The sequence below is a fragment of the Phyllobates terribilis genome, unplaced genomic scaffold (assembly GCF_046119375.1).
Source record: "Phyllobates terribilis strain yellow unplaced genomic scaffold, ASM4611937v1 Scaffold_11__3_contigs__length_659146591, whole genome shotgun sequence".
NCBI classification, from domain to species: domain Eukaryota; kingdom Metazoa; phylum Chordata; class Amphibia; order Anura; family Dendrobatidae; genus Phyllobates; species Phyllobates terribilis.
Window position 1 is genome coordinate 249,884,096 of NW_027362771.1, and position 13,369 is coordinate 249,897,464.

General features: G+C 42.3%; 1 protein-coding gene across 1 annotated transcript in view; it reads right to left on the minus strand.

The window, feature by feature from the left end:
• Positions 1–1,369: 1,369 nt before the first annotated feature.
• The window catches only part of TRMU (tRNA mitochondrial 2-thiouridylase), a 28,125-nt gene continuing 16,125 nt past the window's right edge, over positions 1,370–13,369 (minus strand). Inside the window, exons 10-11 of the mRNA XM_073650727.1 lie at positions 4,782–4,864; positions 1,370–1,814 (exon numbers count right to left, since the gene is read on the minus strand). Coding sequence (XP_073506828.1) covers positions 1,659–1,814; positions 4,782–4,864 — 239 coding nt within the window. The 3' untranslated portion in view covers positions 1,370–1,658. The remainder of the gene's footprint in view (positions 1,815–4,781; positions 4,865–13,369) is intronic.

Genomic DNA, 13,369 nt, shown 5'->3' on the forward strand with positions numbered 1-13,369 from the left:
CTGCGCAGTTTACCTTGTACAGAAGGCGCTTTTCTTCCGGCAGTTTGTGCAGCCTTGTGGAGCAGGAAACTTGTGTGCAGGCGCCGGTTAGTCACTCTGCCTTCCCTGCTCCACAAGGCTACACAGACGGCAGGTCAAAACTAATGTAATATAAAGCCATTTCAAAGCAAGCAAACCTCTTATATGGGACATACAGGCAAGTATAGATTCACATTTCTATCACCTGTATGCCCATATTAGAGGTCTGATAGCTCCCAGGGGGTGACAGATTCCCTTTAAATGCAGCTGTCACAAAGGATAGTGGTATATTCTAGGTGAAATTGCTGTAACTGAAGCCATCAGTTGGCTGTGTTCAAAAGCAGCTTTTATTTTTTTTCTGCAGATAAAAGCTAGAGAAACACTGCATTTGAAGGTATGTGTACACGTAGTGTTTCACAAGCGTATTTGATGCGGAATTTCCGCAGCGGAAACGCTTGTAAAACGCTTGTTAATCCGCACTCCATGGTCCCCAATGAGAATGGGGGGGGGGGGGGGGTGACATCCTGCATGGAGCATTATATGGGGGGGGGGGTGACATCCTGCATGGGGCATTATAAAGAGGAGGGATGACATCCTGCATGGGGCATTATAAAGAGGAGGGATGACATCCTGCATGGGGCATTATAAAGAGGAGGGATGACATCTTGCATGGGGCATCTTAAACAGAGGGGGTGATATCCTGCATGGGGCATTATATGGGAGGGAAAGGGACATCCTGCATGGGGCATTATATGGAGGGGATAAGTGACATCATGCATGGGGCATTATATTAGGGGTGACATCCTGCATGGGGCATTATATGGGGGGGAAAGGGACATCCTGCATGGGGCATTATATGGAGGGGATAAGTGACATCCTGCATGGGGCATTATATTAGGGGTGACATCCTGCATGGGGCATTATATGGGGGGGGGGGGGGAAGGGACATCCTGCATGGGGCATTATATGGGGGGGTGGTGGGGGAAAGGACATCCTGCATGGGGCATTATATGGGGGGGTGGTGGGGGAAAGGACATCCTGCATAGGGCATTATAAGGGGGGGGGGGGGGGGAGTGACATCCTGCATGGGGCATTATATGGGGACCAGTATCCTGTATGGAGCATTATAAGGGGGCCAGTATCCTGTACGGAGCATTTTATGGGCGCCAGTAGACTTTCGCCCGGGGCCCAGAAAAAACTGGAGCGAGCCCTGCCTGCAGTGTATTGAGTGCATTCAGCTCCTGAGTATACTCAATACATCTTGTGTGCACATCAAGGAGTTAGGTTTACTTTGTTTCACCAAGACACCATGTACCAAAGTTAAAAGAAATAAATAAGTGAAAACAGGAAATTATGCAAAAAAATGTATTTATATTTCACTACAATTGACCAGTCTTTAATTAAAAAAATAAAATAGTAATGTAGTTGTCTATATAAGTTCTTCTCTCAGAGATGTACAGGTAGACAATAGAGAACAATCCATTATTGTGTATGGAAGACCTCAGAGGTAGGATGCCAGGCAAAGTCTGCCAGAACTTGCCCCTTAATTGCCTCACAGACAGTGTGTGCTTTCGTTCCTCCATAATTTGTTGGCTCGGGTTTCACTAAATTCTTCCAATTAGCCAGTTAGATGGCAGCAGTCAGGTTAATGGATCCATATCTTTAGCAGTCTCTGTCGTCACATTTGCCAGGAATTTCATTCTATCTTGGCCCATTTGTAATGTGTACAGTGAAGGTCCTAGCCTCACAATTTTACCACTTCCAAGGCATTCCTCTCCTTTGTAGAAAACCGCAAACTGGCAAAAAAGCAAAATAAACAGGAGTTATAGCACTGAAAGCTTGTAACAAACAACCCCACAAAGGAGCACTCCAGGAGAAATCCTAAAAAAGGTCCCTGTGCAGACATGAAGGGCTCTTCATTTCACTTTGATATGTGTAGCACTTTGACATAAGGTGATGAATCTGATGTGGACCTCAGATCAGAACTAGTTAAGAGAGTGTCCATGCTTGTCATTTCATCTGCGCCATAAAATGCAGCTTCCGAAAAGGGTGTTCACCTAGTCTTCCTAGATTCAGTTTCTGTATCCCTGCCGGCATCTGTCGAAGCATCCTGAATAACATGGTATTCAAAACTTAGGAAAGCTAGTGGGCATACTGCATGTTACCATTCAACTTTTCAGGAGCAGGTATAACTCTAAAGCAGCTCGATAGAACAACTCGACAGATGGCGACATCTCCTGGATCAGATATACTTGTGCTTTCTTCTTATGCGCTTTCTCATATGGCACTTCAGTGTGCGTGGGAATATGCCAGGAAAGAAACATTGAAGAGGCGGATCCATGACGGGCAGCATCAAAAATGGATTCTTTAGCCTGACTTATTTTGGGCAATTAAGGGTTCTCTCATTACAAGAATATAAAGTGTGTGTGTTAGGAGATTATTAAGTGGACATGTAATCATCCACAATCCATTACACACAGGCAGGCCAATTTCTCACATTACCCTGCACTGAATAGTTACCTAGGGTCACCAATTATACATTGTAGATGTAGAAAAGCCTCCACTAAGTACAGTTTACTCACTACTGTGCAAACCCCGGCCTGCATCCGCAATAACAAATCATTATGCTAGAAAGTCTGGTCTGAGCAAGGGACACGTGCCAGCATGAGAGCTTGTGCGATATGAGTTGTATGTATTAATAACATTTCATTTCAAGATTTTTAATTTTTTTTTACGTTTTTAGTGTAATGTCGGGAACTGGAACCTGCAGTTACTTAAGTCGGTGGTACAATACTTCTATATTGCAGTGTATTATAAATGTGACCGATCTCTCACAGGCAAGGCTTAATAGCAGCGCTAACAGACATGGAGCCCCTTCATCCTCTTCCCATGAAAACTCATCCGCTCCCCACACGTATGAGGCCGCTCCATGGACCCCACAAACACTTTTCAGTTCCTTTTGCAGAAAGAGGAAAAAGACAAACTGCATATATTTCTCTGTAAAACAAAATCATTCGGATTGGTGACCGAGTGAAATACATTTTCTCCTGGCACCGGATATTGTTGGAAGACTCCGTTGCTAACATTTGGTAGACATATTGTCAGTAAGTGACATTTCTTGAGATTATCCATAACCATGGTTACAGTAGTCACTAATGAGCATCAGATATGCACAGCATGTCAGCCATATGGCTCCGTTCTCTCTTTATGGGCAGAAAATCTACTCTAAGTGTCATTCCATTATGTGTAGATATCCAAACACATTTATCTCATTTGGACAAAAAAAAAAATGTTCATGATTATCTATGGAATTTGTGGTTGTATACCAGCAATCTAAACCCAATATATGTATTTTTATGTTTTACTAGAATGGGTTCCGAATACGACTAACAAGCTTCACTAGCAGAGAGAAACTTTCCACCACTTGCCCAGTTATGGCAGTCGGCAGACCCACCTCTATTTGTGTACTTTGCCAGAGGTTGAGCTGCAGATATTGGGGAATACAATGATGGAGGAGGGAGCCGTCAGCAGCCTCTTCCACCATTGATCCGATGTGTCTGAGAGCGCAGCAGGCTCAATGTAGTCACTATATTGTGCCAGCTGTGCGGAGCCCTCTGTACACTGCATGGACTGGAGCAGCGGAGAATGGGGTTAGGACAAAGGTTTTATTTTTTATTTGTCAGTACTTGCAGTGGGCACGATAGTGCTTGAGGCAACATTATACTGTGTTGGGAGCGGTTGATCAAGGAACAAAGGCTGAATAACAATCTGGACATCACTGTTGCAAGAGGAAAGTATACATGTTTTTTTATTTTAAATTAGGGTCCTGAATTGATTAAACTGGGGTTGTCCAGAATCTCCAGTACAGATTTTCCTAGGGGTCCATAACAAACTTGTTAAAATATATATTCTTCACTAGTGTTGTCTGACAGTGGGGAACCTCATACTACCTAGTGACTGCTAATGAAAATGTAGCATACACTATTATCTTTTAGGAGAGAATGGAGTTAAAAAAAAAGAAAAAAAGAATGGTGTGCAACAGTATCAAACACTATAGCCTTCAGACAATACTTTGCCCATTCAGGAATGTTCCTCTAGATATTTTGTCACATTACTTAGGTTTGCCAATGGAGAACAAAGGCTCTTTTACGTGGGCAGATGATCTGCTCATAAAGAGCGCTGTTCAGCGATATAGTAGGTCAATTGGTGCTATAGATTGCACAAATGATCGTTCACTCACAAAAGTAGTATTATGGCTGGCAGCAGATCCCTTGTTCATATGAAAAGATCTGAGGCCAACAAACGATTAAGGCCACATAACGCATACAATTAATGACAACCAGTTGTATATTTGATGGCCGATCACTGGGGCACGTTCACACAGGACATAACGAATACTCTTCTGTTCAGCCAATCAGGATATGTGACGGGGCCTTAACTAGAGCAGTTTCTGAAACCCCTGTATAGTTTGCTGCTTTCTTTTTCTAGAAATATAACAGACTGCCTCAAACCAAGGACTAATTATCTCTGAAACTGCGACCAAGTTTGTAGAATTTCTGTTTATCAATTTTAAAAACAGTAAGACCACTTATACATGTCCATAACCTGCATCAGTATTGGTAGGTAAAAGCCAGGACTGGAACTTCCAGAGAAATGCTATAATGAGAAGATTTGTATCGTCTGTGTTTTAGACCTTTTCTAGCTTTGACTTCCATATATCAACGCAAAATACTGATCAATATAGAATCCATCTTTTTACTTACCTGTCCAAGTGTAAGGGCTCGTATTGGCTTCACTAATGTTGCCCAAACTGTGCCATCCTGGTTTAGCGTTAGTACACATGGCACTAGAAATTGGAATACAAGGGTGTTAGGAAAAATGTTTTAAAATGATTCGACAAGTGACATTCTTAATACAATGTTACATCTCTATCCCTTTGTATGTATTGCATGGGTGCAGAGTATATAGGATATACAAGTGGATCAACACAAAAGCTTATCATTGACAGAGTTCTGAAGCTTGGCTGTTCCTATCCCTGTGCATAGCGTTAATTATGGTTTTGCATATCATGCCCATGGCAATTAGAAGTTTGCTTCACCCTGTGAACAATGTAACTATTGAAATATAAAAGTCTCAGACATAATTTCTAAGCTAGGCAACAAGACGTGACAGGCAGCGCATTTCTCAGGGATTACAGAGCACTGTGGGTGCATTACATCAAGGAACAAGTCCAACAGCATGATGCACAATCTTCCCAAGAGCGGCTATAATCTCAGAGACATGCCAGCCAGAGATATCTACAAACACTACAGATGTAATTACTGACGGCACTGGGGACAGACGAATGGACTTGTAGACTGTCCCTCAGAGTCTGTACAGCCAGACAAAGCTGCTGCTGAATATGGACAGATACATGAAGAAGAACCCATCCAAGCCCATGTATCTAGCTGTATGGGTGACCCAGTAATCATATGCATGTTGCTGGGAGAATGCAGATTTCCAGCAGCCTGACGGAGACAATATTAAAGAGGTTCGCTGATGGGCAGCAGGAAGGATGCAGAGAATTTAAAGGAGATCTTTCCTTTTAGTGGAGATTCTGTCACCTGTTCCTAAGCAACACACTGTAAACTGCGCATGGTTAGGGACACGGCGTGATGAGACGCTTGGCCGGGCTCTATCACCAAGGAGCATCCGACAGAATTTTAAATGTCATGCAGCAAATTTTTAACTCCAGCGAACGTTCCCTGTTAGTTTTCTGAGCAGCCATGCATATTATTAGGGCATTCCCACATCCAGATTCAGTGGTTCTGGCTATTAGCTAATATAGTCGGAGGTATAGCAGCACCTACAGAACAAGAGCAGATTCATGCGGCTTACCCACGGTAGCAGTAAATACTGACAAAGAGCTACAGATAAGGACAGAAATATTTGGACAGTGACAAGTAGTGTCATTTTAGCCGTTTAAGCCCATATTGATTATATAACTGTGTTATGAATAGGTTTGCTTTTTTGGTTTTTCTTTTAAAGTGAAGACTCTCAGCTTTAGGGAGGGACACACGGCCGTATAACTCGTGCGATGATCACATCGCACTGCATGGACTGGCCGGCACCTCTCCTGACCTGAGCATGACAGCATGATGGATTTCTATGCAGCTGTCAAGGTCAGTTCAGGTGAGGTGCCGGCCAGTACGAGGTTTATGATGCGATCCTCGGACGAGAAGTACGGCATTGTGTCTCTGCCCTTAATTTGAGGGCATTCATATCCTAATTGGAGTAAGAATTTATGAATTGCAGCTCTTTAACGCCTCCTTCACACGTCCTGGTGATTCCTGTACATGTAAAAAGAGTACTGATGAGATCCGTGGTCCATGTTCCATCCGTATGTACGTTAAGGGACATCCGTGTGCCACGTACCAGCACCTGGGAAAAGCAGTACAGTTCACGCTGATCCCAGACACCAGCTGCTGAAGGCAGCACTCATCATTGCCGCCTGCTCGTGCTGAGATCAGTGCATCCAGGAGACAATGATGGGAGTTGTATTCAGCACCCGCTGTGTACATGCTGTGCAAAATGAAGAATTAAATAAAATAAATGACATTGTCTCCCATCGATTATTCATAACCAGTAGAGGGAAAGCTGCCAGGCTGGGGGATGATATTACTAGCCATGGAAAGGGCCATTAGCCACAAATGTTCCCTGGCAATTAATAACTCACAGATGTTTGATTAGTGTTTACTGACTAGATTACATGGGGACCCCAAAAACAAATTGACGTAGGCTTCCCCTATGAATTCTAACTAGCAAAGGCTAAACAGCCAGCTGTGGGCTGATATTAATAGCCAGGGAAGGGGCCATGGATATTGGCCCTCTCCAATGCGAATAACATCAGCCCTCAGCCACCCCAGAAATGGCGCATCAATAAGATGTGCCAAATCTGGCACTTAGCCTCTGTTCTTTTCACTTGCCCTGGTGCGGTGGCAAGTGGGTTAATAGGGTTAGAGTTGATGTCAGCTTTGTATTGGTAGCGGACATCAAGCCCAGGGGTTAGTAATGGGGAGGCGTCTAGAAGAAGCCCTCATTACTAACCACATAGTCATATTGTTAAAAAACAAACAAAAAAACACCCATAATAAAATTTCTTTATTTGAAATAAAACTCCACTCCCTGTTTCACATATTAAAACAAACAGTTATACTCACCTTAATGCCTAATCCACTGAAGCCAATGTCCCCTGTCAAAAAACTAAAATAATAAACAACCATATCGCTCACCTGTTCGATGTGAAGATAACCCATACTATCCCATGCCGTAATCCATCTGTGCGACGTGTTTTTCAAAATGAATGTTGGCATGATGCGACCGTTCATGTTGAAAAGCAGGGACCAAAGGTAATTAGAAAATGATCTCAAAAGCTCTTTAACCACTTCGCACCAGAGCCTGTTTTTGCCTTCGTGACCGGGCCAATTTTTTCAATTCTGACCACTGTCACTTTATGAAGTAATTACTCTGGAACGCTTCAACGGATCCCCCTGATTTTAAAACTGTTTTTTCGTGACATATTGTACTTCATGATAGTGGTAAAATTTCTTCGATATCACTTGCATTTATTTGTGAAAAAAATCGTGAATTTGACGAAAATGTTGAAAATTTTGCAATTTTCAAACTTTGAATTTTCATGCCCTTAAATCAGAGAGATATGTCACACAAAATAGTTAATAAATAACATTTCCCACATGTCTACTTTACATCAGCACAATTTTGGAACTAAATTTTTTTTTGGTTAGGGAGCTATAAGGGTTAAAAGTTGACCAGCGATTTCTCATTTTTCCAACAAAATTTACAAAAACATTTTTTTAGGGACCACATCATATTTGAAGTCACTTTGAGGGGGTCTTTATAACAGAAAATACCCAAAAGTGACACCATTCTAAAAACTGCACCCCTCAAGGTGCTCAAAACCACATTCAAGAACTTTATTAACCCTTCAGGTGCGTCACAGGAATTTTTGGAATGTGGAAGAAAAAAATTAACATTTAACTTTTTTCACAAAAATGTTACTTTAGACCCAATTTTTTTTTATTTTCACAGGGGTAACAGAAAAAAATGGACCCCAAATTTTTTTGTGCAATTTCTCTTGAGCGCGCTGATACCCCATATGTGAGGGAAAACCACTGTTTGGGCGCACTGCAGGGTTCGGAAGGGAAGGAGCGCCATTAGACTTTTTGAATGTAAAATTTGTCTGAATAATTAGCAGACGCCATGTTGCGTTTGGAGAGCCCGATGTTCCTAAACAGTGGAAACCCCCCACAAGTGACACCATTCTGGAAACTAGACCCCTTAGGGAACTTATCTAGATGTGTGGTGAGCATCTTGAACCCCAAGGTGCTTCACAGAAGTTTATAATAATGAGCTGTAAAAATAAAATTTTCACATTTTTCCCACAAAAAATGTTTTTCATTCCCTAATTTTGCATTATCATAAGGGTAACAGGATAAATTGCACCATGAAATTTGTTGTGCAATTTCTCCTGAGTACGCCGATACCCCATATGTGGGGGAAAACCACTGCTTTGGTGTACGGCAGGGTTCGGAAGAGAAAGGAGCGCTATGTTGGCTGGGATAGGTTGCAGACACCATGTCACATTTGAAGAGTCGCTGACATGTCGAAACAGCAGAAACCCCCACAAGTGACCCCATTTTGTAAACTACACCTCTCAAGGAATTGATCTAGGGAAGTAGTGAGTATTTTTTAATTTTTACATTTATACCATTGGGCAGTGAAAAAAAGCATAATTATATTTTTACCACAAAAAAATGTTTTACCCTCAGATTTTACATTTTCACACAGGGCAATGGGTAAAAATGGTGCCGAAATGTGTCACACAATTTCTTCTAAAAGTGGAAATACCGCATATGTGGCTGTATTGTACCGCTTAGCCATACGGCGAGATCTGGGGGGAACGGAGCGCTATTTGACAATTGGAGAACAAATTATTGTAGAATAGGCATTTGGATTTGGGAGCACAAAATTTTCTGAATTTCTTTTGGGGGGCAAGGGCCATTTCGCTTTTCCATAGCCTTTCTGCTACCAGTAACTTGGAAGTCCCTTATATTTTTAACAGATGACGGACCTGAGTGGGGACTAGCTTTTTTTTGAGGACTGTTGAAGCTTTTATTGGGAACATTTTATGTAACATTTATCCGGCGCTCTAGGCTGAGCATTTACATCGGGGTTTCCATCTAAATTTCCAAGTGATGTAATTCAGATGAAACCCCTGCGGGATCCATTCACTGTAATGAGGCAGCAGAGTTACTCTGGACTCCGTCTGGCCTCTGTTTAGCGGTGTCCTTTTTTTCAGAAGTGCACAAAACTGTGGCCAACCGCACTTTTATGCATGCCTAAAACAAATGACACCGTGGGATCACAGGCCAGACGGCATCCACAGTGGCCTATATCTGCCTCATTACAGGGAATCTTCCGTCATGGGTTCCGTCTGAATCACGTATTTCAGAGATTTACACTGAAACTCTGGTGTAAGTGCTCAGCGCAGAGCGCAGGATAAATGTGAGCAGAGCCTTACTGCGATCTTTGGGAGACATAATAAACAAAATCAGTAGCAGGTGAAGAATTGGTTTTATTTATTTTTTACGCCGTTCCTCGTGTGGTATAAGTGATGAGATTACTTTATTCTTCGGGTCGGTGCGATTACAGAGATACCAGATTTATATCGGGTTTTTATGACTGACAGCTGTCACACACCAAGAGATGCTTTTTTTTTGCAAAATCTAGTTTTTGCATCGCCATATTTTGAGAGCTATAATTTTTCCATATTTTGGCCGACAGTCATGTGACGGCTTGTTTTTTGCGGGACGAGTTGACATTTTTATTGGTACCATTTTTGGGTACGTGACATTTTTTGATCGCTTTCTATTCCGTTTTTTGGTAGGTAAAATTAACAAAAACCAACAATTCATGAATTGTTTTTTGAGGTTTTATTTTTATGCCGTTCTGCGTGTGGTAAAAGTGATCAGGCAGCGTTATTCTTCGGGTTGGTAAGTTTACAGCGATACTACACTTACTGTATATTTTTTTTATGTTTTGGCGCTTTTACACAATAAAACAATTTTATAGAAAAAATATTTTTTTGCATTGCTTTATTCTGAGCGCTATAACTTTTTTATTTTTCGGCTGATGGAGCTGTATGGTGGCTTTTTTTTGCAGAACAAGATGACGTTTTCAGCGGTACCATTTTTATTTCCATTTTGCTTTTTGATCGCATTTTTTTCCACTTTTTGTTTGGCGATATGATGAAAAAGCATATTTTTTTGCTCCGTTTTTTATTTATTTTTATTACGGTGTGCACAGAAGGAGTTAATTAGTGTGACAGTTTTATAGATCGGCTTGTTTCGGACGCGGCGATACCAAATGTGTACTTTTTTTGGTTTTGCATAAATATACGCATTTATTGGTTTAATATTTTATTTATTTTTATTTATTTTGTGATTTTTTTTTTAAACAGTTTAAAAACATTTTTTTTTTTTTTTACATTTTTACTTAGTCCCTGTATGGGACATTAATTTTTATTTTTCTGATCACTGATCTCATGTAATGTAATAGACATGCATTACATTACATGAGATCTTCGCTGACTGTTTCACAGTCAGAGTCTCCTGCCAGGCTTCAGCTGCAGGCTGAGCCAGGCAGGACACCATATATGGCAGATCTGGAGGCGGTCATGTGACCTCCAGCTGCCATAGCAACGTCAGGTCCTGGAAGGTATAAGGGGGCCGTCGGAGAGGTAAGTGGACGACCCCCTCTCCTCCTGCTGTCTTCTATATGCCACGATCACTATAGATCGCGGCATATAGAAGACAGCAAAGGGTTAACATCATTGGGACCTGATCCAATCAGGTCCTGATGATGTCCCTTGTCAGAGCTAACGCTCTGCACCGGAATCGCAGCACTTGCAGGACCCTGGGGGTCCTGAGCGCTGCGAGACCACCCACCGTTTTTAAACGTCGGCGCTGCACAGAGCCCAGCAAGCGCCGACGATTATCTACAGTGGGCGGTCGGGAACCGGTTAATGGGCTGCATGGGCTATTCGGTCGTTAATCAATCATCAATTAAGCAGGTAAAAGGTCTGGAGCTGATTCCAGGTGTGGCATTTGCATTTTGAAGCTGTTGCTGTGCACCCACAATATGTGGTAAAGGGGCTCTCAATGAAAGAGAAAACAGACCATCATTAGACTGACAAAAAGAAGAAATCCATCAGAGATGTTAGGAATGGCCAAATCAACAGTTTAGCTCCTCCTTCCTGGAAGAAGCTAAATGCAAAACACAAGTTGAGGTCTCTATTCTCACTTAGGTCTTGCCCACTTATCCCTCTATTTTTGCTAGTTGTGTCAGCATTCTATTACCTGGATGTACAATATATACTGTTTGCTGGTATCTTATTTAGGGCTCGCTTACACCAGCGTATACATCGGACTAGTGTTATCCGACGTTTTATCAGAAAGCACTCAGACCAAAATTATTCTATGGGTCAGTGCAGATCTGCCCTTTATTTTTTTCCTCATGCCGACTTTATTTTTTTCTCATGCCGGTTCGGCATGAGGAAAAAAAAGCATGCTGTGAGTGGATCCGCTAATTGGATCGGATGACATGCACCCATACAAGTCTATGGCTGCGTGTAAAACATCAGACTGTCAGATTTCTGCAGCCTCAGACAATGGATGAGATGGAGAAATTTTGTTCTCCATCTTCTTACAATTCTCTCACATGAGAAAATCTAACATACTACGTTGACACAGCTCAAACTCAGAGAGAATATATGATTATGTGACGCCAGACTTATTCATCTATTTATGGCCACTGGGCCTCTAAATACATTAAGATATTCATCTTTATTGCCGCTGGTAACTCTTTGTGGCCACTGGACATATATACCGTATATTCCGGCGTATAAGACGACCTGGTGTATAAGACGACCCCCCTACTTTCCTGTTAAAATATAGAGTTTAGGATATATTCACCGTATAAGACTACCCCTTTTCCAACGCATACCAAACACCGGTAAAAATTAAAAAAAAACAGATTTGAATTTAACATGGTCCTTTTTTAATTTAAATTCTTATGACATGCAGGTATATAGCAGGAAAACTGTCACTCATAAACATATTAAAATAGGGGGGACCCCACGTCATTTTTTGGGGGGGTCCCCCATTCTAATAGCTAGTAAAGGCTAGGTATTCAGCTGCGGGCTGATATTAGTAGCCTGGGAAGCTCCGTGGGTATTACCCCCTTCCCAGGCTTCAAACATCTGCCCCAGCCGTCTGCTTAACCTCCGCTAGAGACTATAATGATGGGGGATCCCACGCCAATTTTCTTTTTAAAAAATCCTTTATTTTAACACTAAATGACAATTGAGGGGTTAATAAAGATGCAGTCCCTAAATTATTATTAATTTTGTAATTAATTTTTCCCAAAAATGTTGACGTGGGCTTCGCCATATTTTTGTGTCCAGCCAGGTACAGCAGGCAGGAACGGGCTGCCCCCAACCACCAGCTGCCTATTTGTACCTGGCCGGACACAGCAATATAGGGAAGCCCTTTTTTTTTTTATTATTTCATGAAATAATTAAAAAAAAAAAAGACGTGGGGCTTCGCCCTATTTTTGTATCCAGCCAGGTACAACTAGGCAGCTGGGGGCTGGAATCTGCAGCGCAGGGAGGCCCAAGCTTTCTGGGCCCCACCCGCTGCAAATTGCAGTCCGCAGCCACCCCAGAAAATGGCGCGTTCATAGAAGCGCCATCTTCTGGCGCTGTACCCAACTCATCCAGGGCCCTGGTGCGGTGGCTCACTGGGTAATAAAGGGGTTAGGGCCAGCTTGGCATTATCAGCTGGCCCTAAGCCTGAAATTCATGGGGTCACGCCAATATTAGACATGACCGCCATGAATTTCTAGTAAAGTAATTAAAAAAAACACAACACCCAGAAAAAAGTCCTTTAATTGAAATAAACACACAATTTTTTAATGTTCTAAATTAAACCATACTTACCATCACGCCCATTCCAGCTGAAGCCAACGATCTCCTGCAATAAAAGTAAAATAATAAAGCAACCTCATCCTTACCTTCCCATGGTTCCCAGGACCGGTCCAGCTCTGCTACATCGAGATGACAGGCTGGACCGCAGCAGAACGCTGCCATCCAGCCTGTCATCCCGCAGACACTGAGAAGCGCAGGCATGCTTGTGCTCCTCAGTGTCTGACTGTGACGGCATCCAGATGAGCCGACAATGAACTCGGCTCACCTCATGCACGTCACTGACAGCGTGGGAAAATTCTCCTGCTC